Here is a 17,902-nt window from a genome sequence, read left to right on the forward strand (position 1 = left end):
TGTGATCACGAAGCTAGAGTTCGAGAGCTAGAAGCACAACTAGCTCGGATGGAAAGGACAAATGAGCGACTGATCACCCTCATGGAGAATCAGGCTCAAGAGGCCAATGACGACGGGAAATACTTTAAGAATATGGCATATCATCGTCCGCCGCAATACGACGGAGAAGATGATCCGGTTCGCTTCGAGAATTGGCTCGCAGAGATGGAGAAACTTTTAGAGGTCATTAACTGTCTAGCGCACCTAAAAGTAAAGCTGGCTTCCTTCTACCTATCTGGTTCAGCAGAGTTATGGTGGCGTTCTATCAAGGCCACTATGACTGATACTTTTTGGGATGATTTCCTTATAACTCTTCGTCAACAATTCTATCCGCCATCACTCCAACGGAAAAAGGAGAATGAGTTCTTACATCTTCGTCATGGTCTTATGACCGTGATTGAGTACAGTTGTAAGTTCAATGAGCTGTCTCGATTTGCTTCTGACATTGTAAGCAAAGAAAGTGTTCGTGCATCCCGCTTCTTCGAGGGTCTTAGTCTTAAGATCCAAAAGGGGATTGGGAAGTATTCTGACTTCCGAGATCTCTACGACCGAGCGCTTAAGTATGAGAGGATCCTTGACAAGGAGGACAACACCAACAAAAGAAAACTTGGTGGAGGAAACAACAACGGGAACAAGAGGCCAACCAATTGGGATCGCAAGTAGTTCCAATCAACAACTTCAACAAGAGTCACAGTTTGGAAGTGTCGCTTATGTGGTAAGGATCACCGAGGTCGTTCATGCACTGGGAAGATCATCTGCTTCAATTGCAAAAAGGAGGGTCATGTTTCCACTAACTGCCGAGAAGGGATCCAGTTGGGAGCTAGTAGTACTGGTAATTATGGAGCTCCTAGTTCTTCGGGAAATGTTCAGAGTATTGCAGCTAGGAAGACTGTCGGTTTGCACGCTATTAGCAACCATGTAGACAATCTTCATCGGGCGTTTGAGGGTAAGGTCATTTCTGGTCACTTTTTCGTAGGAGACTCTTTGGCTCATATTCTTTTTGATTCAGGAGCTGACCGATCTTTTATCTCTACTTCTTTCCTTCATGAATCCTCTATCTGTCTTGAACCTCAAAAATTTAATCTCCAAATTCTATTACCTGACGGTTCACCATTCCTATGTGACCGTATCTTTCCTAATTTCCCTCTTAAGATTTCGGACAACCATCTACCTGCCGATTTAATAGTGTTTGAGTTGGGTACATATGATATTATTTTGGGGATGGACTGGTTGGGACGTCATCATGCGGAGATTTTGTGTAAAGAGAAGATCGTTCGGGTTAAGGCTCCAGGTGGAGAATGTTTGATTAGGAAGAATTCTGTGTTTCCCATTCAAACCATTTCTGCAGTTCAAGCCATTGAGATGATTAAACATGGAGATAAGGGATATTTGTGTTATATTGCTAGTAGTGAGGAGAAAATCAAGTTAAGTCTTGAGGAAACCCCAATTGTTTGTGATTACCCTGATGTTTTCCCTGAGGATCTACCTGGTTTACCTCCAAGGAGAGAGGTTGACTTTCATATAGATCTAATTCCTGATGCTACCCCTATCTCTAGGACTCCGTATCGTTTTGCTCCAGCTGAGTTAGCCGAATTGAAAAAGCAATTAGATGAGTTATTGGAGAAAGGTTTTATCCGACCTAGTGTGTCACCCTGGGGAGCCCCTGTTCTGTTTGTGAAGAAGAAGGATGGAACGATGAGATTGTGTATTGCTTATAGGGAGATTAATAAGATCACCATTAAGAACCGTTACCCTTTGCCCGGGATAGATGATTTGTTTGATCAGCTAAGAGGCGCTCAGGTGTTCTCGAAGATTGATTTAACGTCTGGATATCATCAATTGAGGATAGCCAAGGAGGATATTTCTAAAACAGCATTTCGGACTCGATATGGACATTATGAGTTTTTGGTAATGCCATTTGGGTTAACAAATGCACCTGCAGCATTTATGGATTTGATGCAGAGGTATCTTCGTCCTTATTTGGATAAATTCGTGGTTGTTTTTATCGATGATATTTTGGTATATTCAAGGAGTAGGGAAGAACATGAAGAACACTTGAGAATGATTCTAGAGCTTTTGAGAAAAGAGAAATTGTATGGGAAGTTTAGTAAGTGTGAGTTTTGGCTTGAGGAAATTTCTATTCTAGGTCATATGGTGTCTAAGGGTGGAATTTCTGTAGATCCTGAGAAGATTAATGCAATAACGGACTGGCCGATTCCTAGAAATGTGACTGAAGTTCGGAGCATTTTAGGATTAGCTGGGTACTATAGGAAATATGTTGAAAACTTTTCTAAGGTTGCTCGTCCCATGTTTAAGCTGTTGAAGAAAGGGATACGATTTCAGTGGAATGAGAGGCACACAATTGCTTTCGAGGAATTAAAGAAAAGACTTACTACCGCCCCTGTTTTAGCAATGCCTGATTGTAGCAAGCCATTCGAGGTCTATTGTGATGCTTCATTCGAAGGTTTGGGTTGTGTACTTATGCAAGAAGGAAAGGTCATAGCTTATGCATCGAGGCAGTTAAGGCCACATGAGGTGAATTACCCCGTGCATGACATTGAATTTGCTGCAGTGATCTTTGCTTTGAAGTTGTGGAGACATTATTTGTATGGGTTACCGTGTAAGATCTACACTGATCATCAAAATTTGAGGTATGTCTTCAACCAAAAAGAATTGAACATGCGCCAAAGGCGGTGGCTTGAGGTTATTAAGGATTATGATCTTGAAATTGTGTACCACCCTGGAAAAGCGAATAAGGTACCTGATGCCTTGAGTAGGAGACCGAGAATGTCTGTGAATGCCATTATGTCTGTACCGTGGGAGTTGTATCGTGAGATGCAGAGTTTGGGATTAGAGATTTGTAGTCGACACGAGGTTGGTCAGTATTTGGGAGCAATGACTATACAACCCACTTTGTTTGATCGTATAATTGAGGCACAACTTGAGGATCCAGAGATTGTTGAGTTGATCCATAGAGTTGAGAAAAATGAGACTGATGCTTTTGAGTTAGGAGAAAGAGGAGAGTTGAGGATGAATGGTAGATTGTGTGTTCCAAATCAATTTGAATTGAAGAATGAGATTCTGAAGGAAGGTCATCAAAGTTTATTTCATTTGCATCCAGGTCGAGATAAGATGATTGAGGAGATAAGAGAGATATTTTGGTGGAAAGTTCTAAGGAAAGATGTCTCTAATTTTGTGTCTAAGTGCCTAGTCTGCCAGAGGGTAAAGTTTGAGAGACAAAAGAGTTCAGGGTTGCTTCAACCGTTGCCTGTCCCAGATTGGAAGTGGGACTCGATTTCTATGGACTTTGTGGTAGGGCTGCCAAGGACCCAGCGAGGGAATGATGTTATTTGGGTCATTGTTGATAGATTGACCAAGGTCGCTAGATTTGTGCCAATGAAGAATACTTGGGGGGCCAAGCAATTAGCAGATGCCTATGTTCGAGAGATTGTCAGACTTCATGGTGTTCCGAGGACTATTGTTTCGGATAGGGATCCGAAGTTTTTATCGAGGTTTTGGGAAAAGTTGCAGGAAGCTTTTGGGAGTAAGTTGTGCTTGAGTACTGCTTTTCATCCTGCGACTGATGGTCAGACTGAGAGAACTATTCAGACTTTAGAGGATCTTTTGAGATGTTGTGTGTTGGACTTTGAGGGTTCTTGGGAAGATAAATTACCGATGGTGGAGTTCGCCTACAACAACAGTTTCCAATCTAGTATTAGGATGGCACCGTATGAAGCTCTTTATGGAAGGAAGTGTCGAGTACCTTTGTGTTGGGATTTGATAGATAGGACCATTCCCGAAGGTCCAGATGTGATTCAGGAATCCATTGATGCGCTGAAGATTGTTCAACAGAACATGAGAGCAGCACAGAGCCGACAAAAGAGTTATGCTGATAATCGTCGAAAGATGTTGCAATTTGAGGTTGGCGACAAGGTTTTCCTAAAGGTTTCACCTACAAGAGGTGTCCAGCGTTTTGGAGTTCGAGGAAAGTTGAGTCCAAAATTTATTGGACCTTTTGAGATCCTAAGGAGAGTCGGGGAAGTTTCTTATGAGTTGGCTTTACCTCCAAGTTTAGCAAAAGTTCATAATGTGTTCCATGTTTCACAGTTGAGGAAGTATGTTCATGATCCGTCTCATGTTCTAGCTCACGAGCCGCTTTTGATTGAAGAGTCTTTGGTGTATGAGGAACGACCAATTAGGATCTTAGATACCCGAGTAAAAGAGTTGAGAAATTCGAGGATTCCATTGGTCAAGGTTTTGTGGTCAAACCACGGGGTTGAAGAGGCGACTTGGGAAAAAGAGGTCGACATGAGAGAGCGTCATGCTAACCTTTTTGGTAAGTCCTACTTTCGGGACGAAACTATATAAAGGGGGAAAGAGTTGTAACATGCTCAAATTTCTTAATCTTAATCTTTCGATTAATTATTCCGAAATTTCTTTTCGAATTCCTAATCCTTTGGTTATCTAATTCAAATCACCTTTAATTCCTAAACCTTATTCCGATTTTTGTAATTTCTTCCAAATATTAAACTTAAAAATATATTTATATTCTTAAATTTCTTTATAAGCACTAAAATATTATTTTATTATTTTATACTACGAAAAGTAAAATTTTAATATTATATTTACAGTTTTATTAAAACGTTACGTTTCAATTTCGTTTCCTTAAACTAACTTTACTACTTATCATTTTAACTTTACAACTTTGATTTAGTTATTTTATACCTAAAAATTAACTATATTTTTCTTATTAACTTTAAGTATAGTTTTAACTAAAATTTTCTAAGTAAACTATCATATTTTCATAATCAAACCTTAATCATACTTTCCCATTAATCTAAAACATTTCACTAGCATAAACTAGAACAAAAATTTGATGAATCAATATTCTTTCTACATCAATCCATAATGTTTATCACTTACAGAAGCTATCACCATTTCCTTACACAAGTTAACCTTCTTCTACACTCCAAATTCTTACACATCCACTTACACACTCCAACTCTTACACATCCACTTACACACTCCAACTCTTACACATTCACTTACACACTCTAAATCACTTACACAAGTTAACCTTCTTTTTCATACAATCTTATGAACTAAAAAGTTGCCCAAAACTCATTATAAATACCCCTTCTTAGCCATGAGATCACTTGCACCCCCATCATCAAATCTTTCTACCATTCTTTCTTATATCTTCACTTCATTAACATCTTACTAACTTTATACCCTTTTTATTTGTTGAAGAATCAAATGAAGATGGAGCTTGATCTTATCACTTCTTAAGCCGATAATCATCAATTTTAAAAAAGTCAAATATTATCTTTTGGAGCTTGGATATCTTTTTCTTTTGGGTAATTGAAGATCTACTTCTTTGAAGCTTGGAACCTTGAAGACTTTCTTTTGGAGCTTATTTCCTTAAGTTCTTATTTTCCTATTATTATTCTCTTACTTGGTTTAGCACCACCTTCAGAGGAAAATGGTACACATTTTCTTAACTCTCTCGTTATGTGATATTTATTTATGGTTACTCGATAATATAAAAGCATGATCAACATGATTTTATTTTAGTCATTTAAACTTTATATGGTAATATTAAAGTCACATCCAGTTTAGTGATATTTTCGTCAAAACAATAATACTTTTGGGACACTCGAAAAAAAGTCATATATATGAAAATTTTTGATTAATATGGTAATATATATATATATATATATATATATATATATATATATATATATATATATATATATATATATATATATATATATATATGAATTTTACTAGTTAAATAAACTTATGTGTTTAAAATGATTCCATATCATCTTGGTGTTTTGATAAATTTTTAATCGGTTTATTGGCAAAATAGTCAAACAAATTTGTTAAAATGCTTAGCATTGTTTTTCTTGAAAACTCATTTCATATAGATTTTAGACCCTTAATAACTTGTCGGATTATGTTATTTTTATAGTGATGATAGATCTGTTTTACTATTTTACTGGTTATTTGATAAAATATGTTATTAAGTACATAGAAATATTACCCTTGACTGTTATGATTATTTATGACACAATAATGACTTAGTTTAGCCTCAGGAATCTTAGTATAGCTACGAAAATTTGTTATTTAATTAATATTAATTTATTAGATACTAGTAATTTGTTTCTATTAAAAGGGTAGAATTGTCAAAAATTTGACTAGTGGAAGTTTGACTTATAAGAATGTAAACTATTTCGGTTTAGAGTCTTGTTTGATATTGCATGATATTGATTGTATGACTCTGATAGTAAGGTAACGTCGAACCATGGACCGGCATGTAAAATCTCGGCGTCCGTGTTAGCCGGCACGTAAAATGCGGTGTCAGACAGGGGGTCCGAGAAAAACCCATCCTGTGAAGTCTCGAGCATAACAGTATTGAGAGGAGTGACGAGTCCCACCACAATTAGGGTTTAGGACTACGGTCCTCACCCAACCAGACCCTTACATATATCAGTTGTCATTATTGTTGTGATCTTGTGATGTGCTATGATGGTAAAGCTATGAGGCTTAATTGAACTTGATTAAATAAGCATTAAGGTTACCAAGTATTTAGTAGCAGTAATGAACTTCTGCAAGTATTGAGAATGTAACTTAATGGCTTAGTAAAGGTCAATAATGAGTAATAACCTTCTATATTATGCTTGATGATTATTTTGTAAGCATGATTTAAATATCGCATCATAAGCTTGTTGAGGAAATTGTACTCGACTTTATCTCTGACAGATTTAATCGGCTGTCACCCGTATTATGGATGACAGTATTTTGCAGGAAAAATTAGCTCAGGTTTCGTTCCAGGCCGCAACTTTAGTTATTCTATCGAGGACTTAGCTTCAATGATTTTACTTGATGACTATATTGTACTTATGTTTTTTTATCGTATTTAAGTAAACCTTATTTTATATTTTCTCAGTTGTAAGATATTTTTTTACTTATGTTTTGAACAATTTTAGTTTAAATGGTTTTTAGCAGTTCGGCGTTTTACACTTCCGCATTATTTATCTTAAGTATAATTATTAATGTTAATTATGTATCGAGAGTGCCGCTCCTGCTACAAACTCACACAATTTCAGCATAAAACTTAAATAATGATGTAAAATGATCAGAGCTTAAAAGAAACTTAAAAACAGAACAGATACATCCAAAACAAGTTCAAAACAAGCATCATATATAATCAAATCATAATCAGAGCTTCAATGTATAAGCAAAAGGTGTTAACTATATACTGACAATAGATTGGCTATATTTTGATAATCAAAGCCTAAGCTATATTTTGAAAATCAGAGCAAAATCAGCAAGCAAACAACAATCATCAGCAGCATACAGCCAAACAGCCTTAGTTCAGAGATCATGAAGCATAACATTAATCCTAAAGTCCAACATAATAGATTTAATCAGAGCTAAGCATACTCAAGCATTATTTAAGTTTGTGTCAAATATTCCCCCTTTTGACATCATTCAAAAAGAATTGGAGCAATCAAACCACAGCACTAAGCATACCGACATAGTCAAAGAGAGAATAAGGATGCACAAAGTTAAAAGCAGTAACTTTGAATGCAAACAAGATCAGCTATGATCAATCGTCCCAAATAGTTAGTAGCATAAAGGAAAATGTAGGTCATAGTATGAATTAATACAAACAGTACCCCAGCTGGTACAAATTAAAAGCAAGAAAATATTGTTTGATAAGAGTGATGGTTGCAACAAATAAGAAAATATGATGATTATCAGGAGAAATTAAGATGCAGGAGCTTCTTCATCTATATATTCTGTTTCCACCTCTACTGTGTCGAGCTTGGCCCCCAAACGTGCTTCCATTTGGTCCATTTGAGCAGATAGTGAGGCTATGGAGACACGAATTTCATCCTTAAAAACAAGGAAGCTTGTCTGCAATTCTGTGAGTTTTAGGAGAATGGAGGATAAAGGGGCTGTAGGAATTGTAGTGTCACCTAAACCTTGATTTTGTGATGTGTGTACTTGTGGTGGTGATGATTGTATAGGTGACTGTGGTGGTGAAGATGGTTGTATTGGTGACTGTGTCGGTGAAGATGGTTGTATTGGTGACTGTGTGACAGGTTTAGGTGAGGAAGGATGGCTTGGTTAAGCTATTGTGTATGAGGCTGAGTCATCATCAATAATAACAACAGGTTTCTTTCCTTTGGAAGCTAGCCTCTGACTCTTCCTAAGGTTTGAACCAGGTAAGGAACTCTCCTCATCTTTTTCTTCTTCTTCCTCCACTGCATCCTTCATAGGTTCCTTCTCAATTTCCCCCTTACAAGAATTTTCCTCCTGTTCCTCCTCAGAATGCTCCTCTGCCTTCTCAGTGGCAGAGGGAACAGGCTCCTGTTCCTCCTTATTTACTTCCTCCTCCTCAACTTTTTGTTCATTTTCTTCTTCATTGGTGCCCTCAGATTGTTCAAAAATATTCTCAAGAGTCCCATTTTCATTTAATCTTAGATGCAAGTTATTCAAACACTTAACACCTACTTTGTTGTTTGGACCCATGGGATAATTTGGACCATCAAGAGGAACACCCAACTTCATAAATATCCATGTTAACAATCCACCATATCCTAACACATTACCCTTAAAAATACAATCATTCAATTGACAAATCATCAAAGAGGGAAAATTAATCTTGATGTTATTAGCCATACAATATATTAACGTAGCATCCCTTAAACTCACCTCACTTCTTTTAGATGTGCGAGGCAAAATAAATCGTCTTGCTATATTGTATAACAACTTGTGCATAGGTGACAGCACATTATGACTAACCTTTCCTCTTTTTTCTTTTATCCCTAAAAACTTCCAAACTACCTTCTCATTTATCCCAGAAAAATTGATTTTTGACCCAACAACGTATATATAAAATCCATTGGAGGGAACACCTAACCAACCTCCTAAAATCAAACTATTAAATTCAATTTTAATCCCCTTAACAACACTAGTACAAACGCCATGGTCAAAAGAAAAATTTGAAATAAACTCGCGCATCAAGTTGGGGTACATTGGGTTGCAACAGTGTTCTGCCATTAAAGATTCCCAACATTGATTTTGCAAAATGGCATGAAATTGAGGAAATAAATTAGATTCATACCATTGTTTGTCTAGCCCGAAACCAACAATCATTTCTTTGGATATCTCCTCAGCACTTACTTGAACACCAACTTTTGCCCTTTTTGAAGATGATTTCTTTACTGTAGCATCTCCCTTCCTCTTTGAGCTTTCATGCACTTCAGAAACATCCGGGGTTTCCTGTTGCTTTCTTGATGAGGACTCAGTTTCGGTAATGAGAGGGGTTGGATGGATGATTTGTAGAGGTTTGGGTTGCTTCATCTTTGGTGTTTGGTTCTTGGTTTTTATGGTGGTTTGGTTCTCAAGATTTGCAAGACCTATCTTAAAATTATTTGTATCCTGTTCACTTGACAAAAAGTTAGTTTCATCGAAAATTATGTGAACGGATTCTTCCACACTCATTGTTCTTTTGTTATAAACTCTATATGCCTTACTTTGAGATGAATAGCCAAGAAATACTGCTTCATCACTTCTTTCATCAAATTTACCTATATTTCGTTTTCCATTAACATGTACAAAACATTTGCATCCAAACACATGAAAATAGGAAATATTTGGTTTAACACCTTTAAGCAATTCATAGGGTGTCTTTGAAGTCATTGGTCTTATTAATACACGATTCAAAATATAACATGCAGTATTAACAGCCTCGGCCCAAAAATTTCTAGGTAGACCACTAGCAATTAACATGGTTCTAGCCATTTCCTCTAAAGTCCTATTTTTCCTTTCTACTACACCATTTTGTTGTGGTGTTCGTGGTGCCGAAAAATGATGACTTAATCCATGTTCATTGTAATAAATCATGAAACTTGAATTTTCGAATTCTCTACCATGATCTGACCTTATGTGAATAATTTGATTATTGGTAGATTTTTGTATTTTGTTAGCGAAAGAAACAAAATTAAAAGCTTCATCTTTACTAACTAAAAATAAAATCCAAGTAAATCTACTGTAATCATCAACAATAACAAACACATATCTTTTGCCACTCCGGCTTTGTGTTCTCATAGGTCCACATAGATCCATATGTAATAATTCAAGTGGTTTAGTGGTGGTCACAATATTCTTTGATTTAAAAGATAACCTCACTTGTTTTCCTTTGGCACAAGGATCACAAATTTCATCCTTAAGGAATTTTATAGCTGGTAATCCTCTAACTAGGTCTTTTGATCTTAATGTATTAATCAATGTATAACTAGCATGACCTAGACGCTTATGCCAAAGAAGTGGGTCGTCTTCTATAACACTTTAACACGTTAGACTAGTTTTAGGAATAGTGTCCAGGTCCACAACATAAGTGTTCCCTTTTCTGATTCCCTCAAGAACGATGTCTCCTGTGTCATTCCTAGAAATAATGCACTTTTCAGAAGTTTACAGAGTTACCTTTATCACAAAATTGAGAAATGCTAAGTAAGTTATGTTTCAAATTCTCGACTAAAAATACATTATCAATGGCATGGGAACATGACCTTCCAACCTTTCCTTTGGCGATTATCTCACCCTTCATATTGTCACCGAAGGTTACTGTTTCCCCATCATAGGCTTCAAGTGAGAGAAATTTAGATTTGTCACCCGTCATGTGCTTGGAACACCCACTGTCGAGATACCATGAGTTGTTCCCCCTCACTTGGACCTGTAAGAAATCAATGGTTAGTGACAGGAACCCAGACTTTCTTAGGTTCCTTGTCGATTTTGCATGAATCATTTTTCTTAATCTGAATGTTATCGACATAGTTTCTGTTGGAGACAGTATACTGTTTCTCTTTGGTGCACTGGTCCTTCAGATGACCAGTTCCTCCACAGAAGGAACAGAATCTGTCACTAGGAAAATCATCATAAGCTTTCTTCTCCTTGTTATTCTTAAAGTAATTTAGGCCTTTTGAATTTTTACTTTTGGCATTTTGAATCCATTTGGGAGTAATTTTGATTTTCTCTTTTTCTCTTGAATTTAATTCAAGTTTATCATCATTGTTACGGTTGGATTCTAGATTCAACTTTAAATTTTGAAACTCATTGCACAAATCTTTAGTAGATGCATCATTCAATTCTTTATTCAAGCCTAATAATTTGTATTATGACAACTCAATATTAACAATAACATTTTCCTTTTTAATTCTCTCCATATTTTCCTTTAAAATTATGTTTTGATCCAACAAACCGAAAAATATGTTTTGGACATCGTATCTAAAGGTGTTTATATAGGAGACATGGTCTTTGCTTACCTTGAGTTCCTTTTCTAATTCGAGACACTTAACATTGCAATTTTCAAGTTTAGCTTGTGTCTCCTTTAGCAACTCAATTAATTTATTTTTACTTAATTTGGATGGATGGACAGAAAATGAGTTAGAAGAGCATACCTGCTTTATGGCAAAGGCATTAATTTCTATCTTTTGAAAATCTTCTTTTTCAAATACGGTTTGGGTTTGGGAGCAATTTCATGATTGGAGTTAGTAATGGTTACCTCAAAATCTCCAATTTTGATGACTCTCCAAACTTGATAATTTTCCGATTTGATGAAGATCTCCATCCTATTATTCCAATAAGTGTAGAATTTTCCATTAAACATGGGTGGTCTTTGAGTAGAATACCCTTCTTCCATTCGCTCGTTCATTATTGACATTTTCGGGAACACCAGAATCTGCCCTCAGGGTTTCCTGATCTTCTGGGAACAGGGCTCTGATACCAATTGTAGACTCAATTAGGAATAGGAACAGCAACACGAGGGGGGGTGAATTGTTGTCGTTACTAGTTTAAGCGTTTTTGCCCTGTTTTTGCGGAATTGAATAAAATAAATAAAGCTTAAACTTAGAGCGAAATAATTAAAAGAGACAAACGATTTTTACGTGGAAACCTTCTAGGCCTAAATAGAAGGAAAAACCACGACCCCTCGGGATTTCTAAATTCTCCGCTATGTTTAAGGCAACTCGTTACAATTACATTAAACATCTTACTTCACTCGAAGCGCATCAACTAGGCCAACTCTTCTCTCTCAAATTGCTTCACTCAAAGCAACAAACTTAGCTTCACTAAAAGCTAAACTCCTCAATACCTTCACTCAAAGCTATTCTCTTCTCTAGCTTCACTAGAAGCTTTCTAATTCCCCCTAGACTCACCCAAGTCTAGTTACAAAGATTCTCTCAAAAACCCTTACAAAAGGATAAAAATTCTCTAAAATAAAATCAATGAGTTGCACAAGAAAATATTATAAATTAAATGGCATTTTTAAAACAAAATTTTCTTGTAAAAAATTCTCCCAAAATTAAGTATGATTTAATGGCTCATACTAAGGCGAGTTTTGAAGAATAACCGAGTCCACTATTTATAGAGCTAAAATCGCTAAGAAAATGGAATAATCCAATCCATTATTCCTTTATCAAAAAGATCATGGGAGTAATGTGGATTAAACTACCAAACGGTTATTTCCACAATGACTTGAATAAATCAATCATACGTTTAAAACAACAATCACCGCTGTTTCCTAATAATAACCGTTGTTCCCTAATAATAACCGCTGTTCCCTTAAGCAGCAGTTTCTTCAGCAGTTCCTGTTTCAGTACTAACTGCTGGAACGTTTTTGCTATTAATAGAAACGGTTATACTTAGGAATGGTTATTTGCTAACTTATAGGTATAAAGACCGGTTAAAAATAATAGCTAAGACCCATTCAACAACCACTATTTCTATTTTTAGCAAATCCAATATTTACTAAAAATAGATCCTAAAATAAAGGATTATTTTTAGAAAACCACACGTAAAGAATTTTTAGAAAAACTTTTTGCCAATTAACTATAATAAATAAATGCAACAAATTAATTTCAGTATATTAACTAAAAATCATAATTATAAATAAATAACCAGAATTTCCAATTAACGTAGGTTGACTCCAGTTCAGGAACAGTGCGCTGTCTCCAATTTCCAGTTTTGTTAGAACATCCAACTTAGGAACAGTAGACCTGCTGTCTCCATTTTACATCCCAAGCAATATACTTCTTCTAACATCTTTCGGATCCTTTTGACACGTACATTTCCATGAACCAAGTCATAGGTACTATCAACGATCATAATCACGACCGGATATCGACCTGCACACAATCTCTAAAAACAAAAACATATTTGTTTAAATAAAGTATAGTCATCATCAAAACTCAAGAGGTCCAACAGTTGGAATGTAAGACCATTATGAGATCAATACTAACGAACTATTCAAAATGAAAATATTCTTTATTTTTGTTATTTTAATAGCTATTTCAAAGGTAACTTAAAATTAATTACTTATGCAAAGTTAAATAGCAAATTTCTAAACTTAAAATAACATCAAATTTAACTTATCATACATAGAAAAATTAATATTTTTTAGTCAATAGATCACTTAAGTTTTGATAACGATTAAATGAACCAAGTTTTAATTTTCTTTATGATATGAGATAACAAAAAATTATAGGTTTACATAAGGAAATATAGTGCATCAATAGATCACATATATTTACATCCAATCAACAAATATTACAATGTGTTAATTATTTCCTTAAATATGAAGTTAATTATCAAACTTTTCCATGTTAATGATAGCAAATAAGTTGAAAATTTTTTAATAAGAGTGTGACAAGTATCACAAGTTGTTTTTTATTAGTATATATTTTATGGATTATTTATTTATTGATTATTAATTATTGATTATTAATTATTGATTTTTTTTATTAGTTTTATGATTGTACCGTAATCACCCTCAATAAAGTAAATATTTCCTCTCCCAACCACACAAACCAAATGACAATGAATCAAAATGTCAAAAATTAATCCTATCAATTATCAGATTTATAACTCTAATCATATTAAAGCAAATCCACTCAAATTCATGTACATTATCAGCCTTTCCAAATCAAATCCTACTTTTCATTCAATTATATTACATACTCAGTGCCAACTTAAGCCATCGTAGTAACTAAAAATTAGATATGGCAATTCAGTTCGAATACGACCCTAGTCCTACTCGATTTGATGAAAATAATTCGATTTGAATTCGAGGAAAAAGTTATCCGACTCCAACTTTACGATCCGAGTGCGAGTTAGAGACGGACCGAAGTTGTCCTTATTAAAAATCCGACACTCTGACCCGACTCCAACTCTGAAAGAAATCCAACTTTGAATTTGACTTTTACCCTCTATATTTTATTTCCTTTAGAACTCTAGACGTGACTAATTCAAGCTCTCTCTCGTACTAATTGTAATTTTCGATTTGAAAAACTACTTGGTATTTTTATTTAGATTAATCAATAAGAATACGAAAAATCAGACCAAGAGAAATAAAATACGCCAAATTAAAAAGCGAGAAAATTTTGTTAAATTGTAGTAGTAGGACTATTTCTCTTGTTAAACTTGAATTCAAAGTACATAAATTTTTGTTAATTTTTATTTGAAAAATATATTTTGTTAATTTTGTACACTTTAAATTCATTAGTACAATATCACAACGATTAAGGTTGATAATAATCCGACTCCGCATCCGAGACCCTCCGAGTTGGGGTAAAATTGGAGTTCATATAATCCGACTCCGAGTGGAGGTGGACCTAAAACAAAGTCTGACAATTATCCGGATCAAAATTGGACTATGTATAATCTGAGCCGAGTCCGACCCATTGTCATCCCTAATCAAAATCATCAAAACAAACATAAACAGCAAAAGGGCACAACATAATAAGGAATCAAAAACTTGATAAACAGTTTGAATTTTAAATGGATTACAATGTTGTACAAAAAAAGCAATCAAATGTAGTAGTAACAAAAACCATTACAAAGCTCCTCTTGTTTACATTAAGGAAGATGTTTATCTTAATTAGGGGACATTTTGACTTTTTAGCATGTTCAACATGTTCGAATGGATAGAGATTCAAAATTTGGGGACCTCAATACTAAATTATGTAGTATTCCAAAACTTTTAAATGTTTTAAAATACAAAATTGTTAAAAAATTTGAATTTGCACAAGATTTTTAAAGAATTTGTCAATTTTTATTCTGCCTTGGTCCTAACAGTGGTATTCCAAAATTTGGATCAGTCGCTTACTCTTACTCCATGAGGCAACCTTCCCGGTATATTTAGGATTTCATTAGTTTAGAATTGGCTTTTTTTTGAAATAAGCAAAAAATAAATCTAAAAATAAATTATAATTTTAGGCAACAAGCCCTATAATAAAAAAATTATTAAAACAAGATAAAAACAAATTTCCTAACTTTATTGAAAAAAGGACTAAGAAATTTGAATTGACCAAGTTGTTTGGAGAATTGTACTCTTAGTGGAAATGTAAATGAAAATTTAATTATTAGAAATAAAAAGAAAAAAATAGAAAAGTCTTATAAGCTTTCAAAGGAAGCTTTTCATGGGTAGTAATTAAGCGCCAAAACTATTAGTGAAGGAATAACACGTGGCTTAAGTTTTTATTGTATTATTAGAAGTTGTTATTATTATTATTATTATTATTATTATTATTATTATTACGGATATTTCATGATATACCACTGAGTTTCTTCAAAATTCACCATATACCACATGAAATGTTTTAATTTACCGTATACCATTGAGTTTACGTCCGTTAGCACGGAATACCATTATTATTATTATTATTATAACTATTTTTTGACGAATAAAATTTTATTATAGAAAAAATCACAATATAAAATTCGGGCACATTCCAATATAGCAACACATAAAACGATACAGCATAACACGAAAATTATTAGCCTATACATCAACGTATGAAGACAAGAAAGTAAACATAAGCCTCAACAAAGTTAAGTAGTTGAGCCAACATGTAACCTCATAGCATAATAATACATAACAATCGGCAGCAGACCACGCTTGGAGAGCAGCAAGCCAACAACCCGACAAACGAAATTCGACAGCAGCAACTTAAAAAGTAAAAATTATCATCATACCAGTAGGGTTTATTGTCACCAGCAAGCCAACAAGCCAACATCATACGATCAGTCGACAAAGTAGTTTTCCTTATACCTAATAAAGAAAATCAAGTCAAGCACATGCTAAAAAAAGATTTTACATATACTAATCAACTCATTGTAATAAAAAAAAGAAGTAAAAATTATTACATATAAAATTTAATTATAATAGATTAACTCATTGAGTTTACCTTCATAAATGAATTGTGTTTCCTTTGACTGCAATAAATAAGGAAGAAGATGTAATAAATAAGGAAGAAGATGTAAGAGTTAGGTAATAACAGGGGCTCAAATCTACTTCAAAATATGAAAAATGCACTTAATTAATAAGGGATGGGAAAAGAGGAAAGAACAGGAAATTGGAAGGAAATAGAACAAATACAAAAGGAAAGGTAGATTTAGTAACATCACGTGGGAAAAAGGTGCTTGGTCAAAAAAAACATTAAAGGTCAACAATTGGATTCTGTCACGTGGTAGAGTTTTGCATACGTTTGGATCATATAAGGTAGGTTTTCACAAAAAAAATTAGAAAAAGTAGCCTTTTCTACAAAAGGTGGTATAGAATAGGTATATTTTTTTTTATAATAATTTTCTCTAATTATAATGTATTTTTTGAACAAACCATATGTATTTCATCAAATTTTGATGTAATATTTATCGTTTTTGATAAATATTATCACTAATGTTAATTATTATTGTAAACATTATCACTAATTTTAATTACGTATCGAGACTATCGCTCCTACTACAAATGCTCTAATTAAATAAATCATTCCCTTTTTAATCCATTGAGTATTATGACTTATCTCTAACCATTCAATCACTCGACTAAGTCGTTGCCCGACTGAACGGGTTGCTTCAGTAATCTGTTTGGTAGAATACACAAGGGACAGCTAATCCTAAGGCAACTACCGACCAAGGCATTGCTCGATATCTTAACGGGTCGTTGAAGTTAAGAGTATGCATACCCCCATGGTGGCCCTTATTAGGATTGCGCCAATGGAGAAAAAATTACCCTATTGGGTACCAATTTTCGATTTTCCGTATTAGGAATATCCTTTTCACAACTCTATTGGGTATTCCAAACCAATTCCTTAAAATAAGTTTTGATTAATTTTTATATTAGTTATTTGTGACAAACCTAACCAGATGACACTATATTGTATTAGTAAAGTTATTTAACTAGGAATGTAAAAATGAAATAATAACAAGTATTTAAAATGGAGGAAGCATAAAGTATGAATTATGTATTATAGGCGACTATAAAATAGCACATATACTATGAAATAGAAAATAAAAATGAGACTTCATTCTTTATACTTATGGGGATTAACAAGGCACATGCAATTTCCTTGCTCACATTTACTTTTGAAGAGCAGCAGTATTATAATGTCACAAACTTTCATTTAATAATACTTTAACATGTGTGTTCATATTAGGTTTAATGTAGATAAAATTTGAATAACTTTCTAGGGTATGGCAATGTGAATTAAAGGTAATATGGAAAGAAAGTCTATTTTCTTTTTTGCCTCTCATACGATTTGTTGGCTGCTAATAGTAATTTTATGACTTTTACGATAGAGTAAACACAACGCAACACGGCGTACTTCTTGACAAGGATGATAGATTAAAAGGTAGAGCTCGAGAGATTAAAAAAGAGTACAAGAAAGACCGAAGATTTCTTAAAGGATATGATTGGAATATTATATGAATAATCAAGACTTAATAATTGAGTTGGCCTGGTACAAAATTAGAATGAATAGAGAAGAAATAATAATATTACATTGAATAATAC

The 17,902-nt window shown here is 34.2% G+C and overlaps 1 protein-coding gene across 1 annotated transcript; it reads left to right on the top strand.

Annotated features, from left to right (window-relative positions):
- The first annotated feature begins 132 nt into the window (after window positions 1-132).
- On the top strand, window positions 133-15,253 carry LOC130821522 (uncharacterized). The gene is made up of 5 exons (XM_057687316.1): window positions 133-698; window positions 814-934; window positions 1,049-1,099; window positions 1,744-2,300; window positions 15,187-15,253. Exons 1-5 carry the CDS (start codon window positions 133-135, stop codon window positions 15,251-15,253), a joined length of 1,362 nt encoding a protein of 453 aa, XP_057543299.1.
- Window positions 15,254-17,902: the final 2,649 nt, after the last annotated feature.

The sequence above is a fragment of the Amaranthus tricolor genome, chromosome 8 (genome assembly GCF_026212465.1).
Source record: "Amaranthus tricolor cultivar Red isolate AtriRed21 chromosome 8, ASM2621246v1, whole genome shotgun sequence".
Lineage (NCBI taxonomy): Eukaryota > Viridiplantae > Streptophyta > Magnoliopsida > Caryophyllales > Amaranthaceae > Amaranthus > Amaranthus tricolor.

Coding starts and splice junctions, on each gene's coding strand:
- LOC130821522 (XM_057687316.1), top strand. CDS start 133: ATGGCATATCATCGTCCGCCGCAATACGACGGAGAAGATGATCCGGTT. Junction 1,100..1,743: donor CCTTCATGAATCCTCTATCT/GTCTTGAACCTC, acceptor ACGATGAGATTG/TGTATTGCTTATAGGGAGAT. Junction 2,301..15,186: donor AGCATTTTAGGATTAGCTGG/GTACTATAGGAA, acceptor TGGTCCTAACAG/TGGTATTCCAAAATTTGGAT.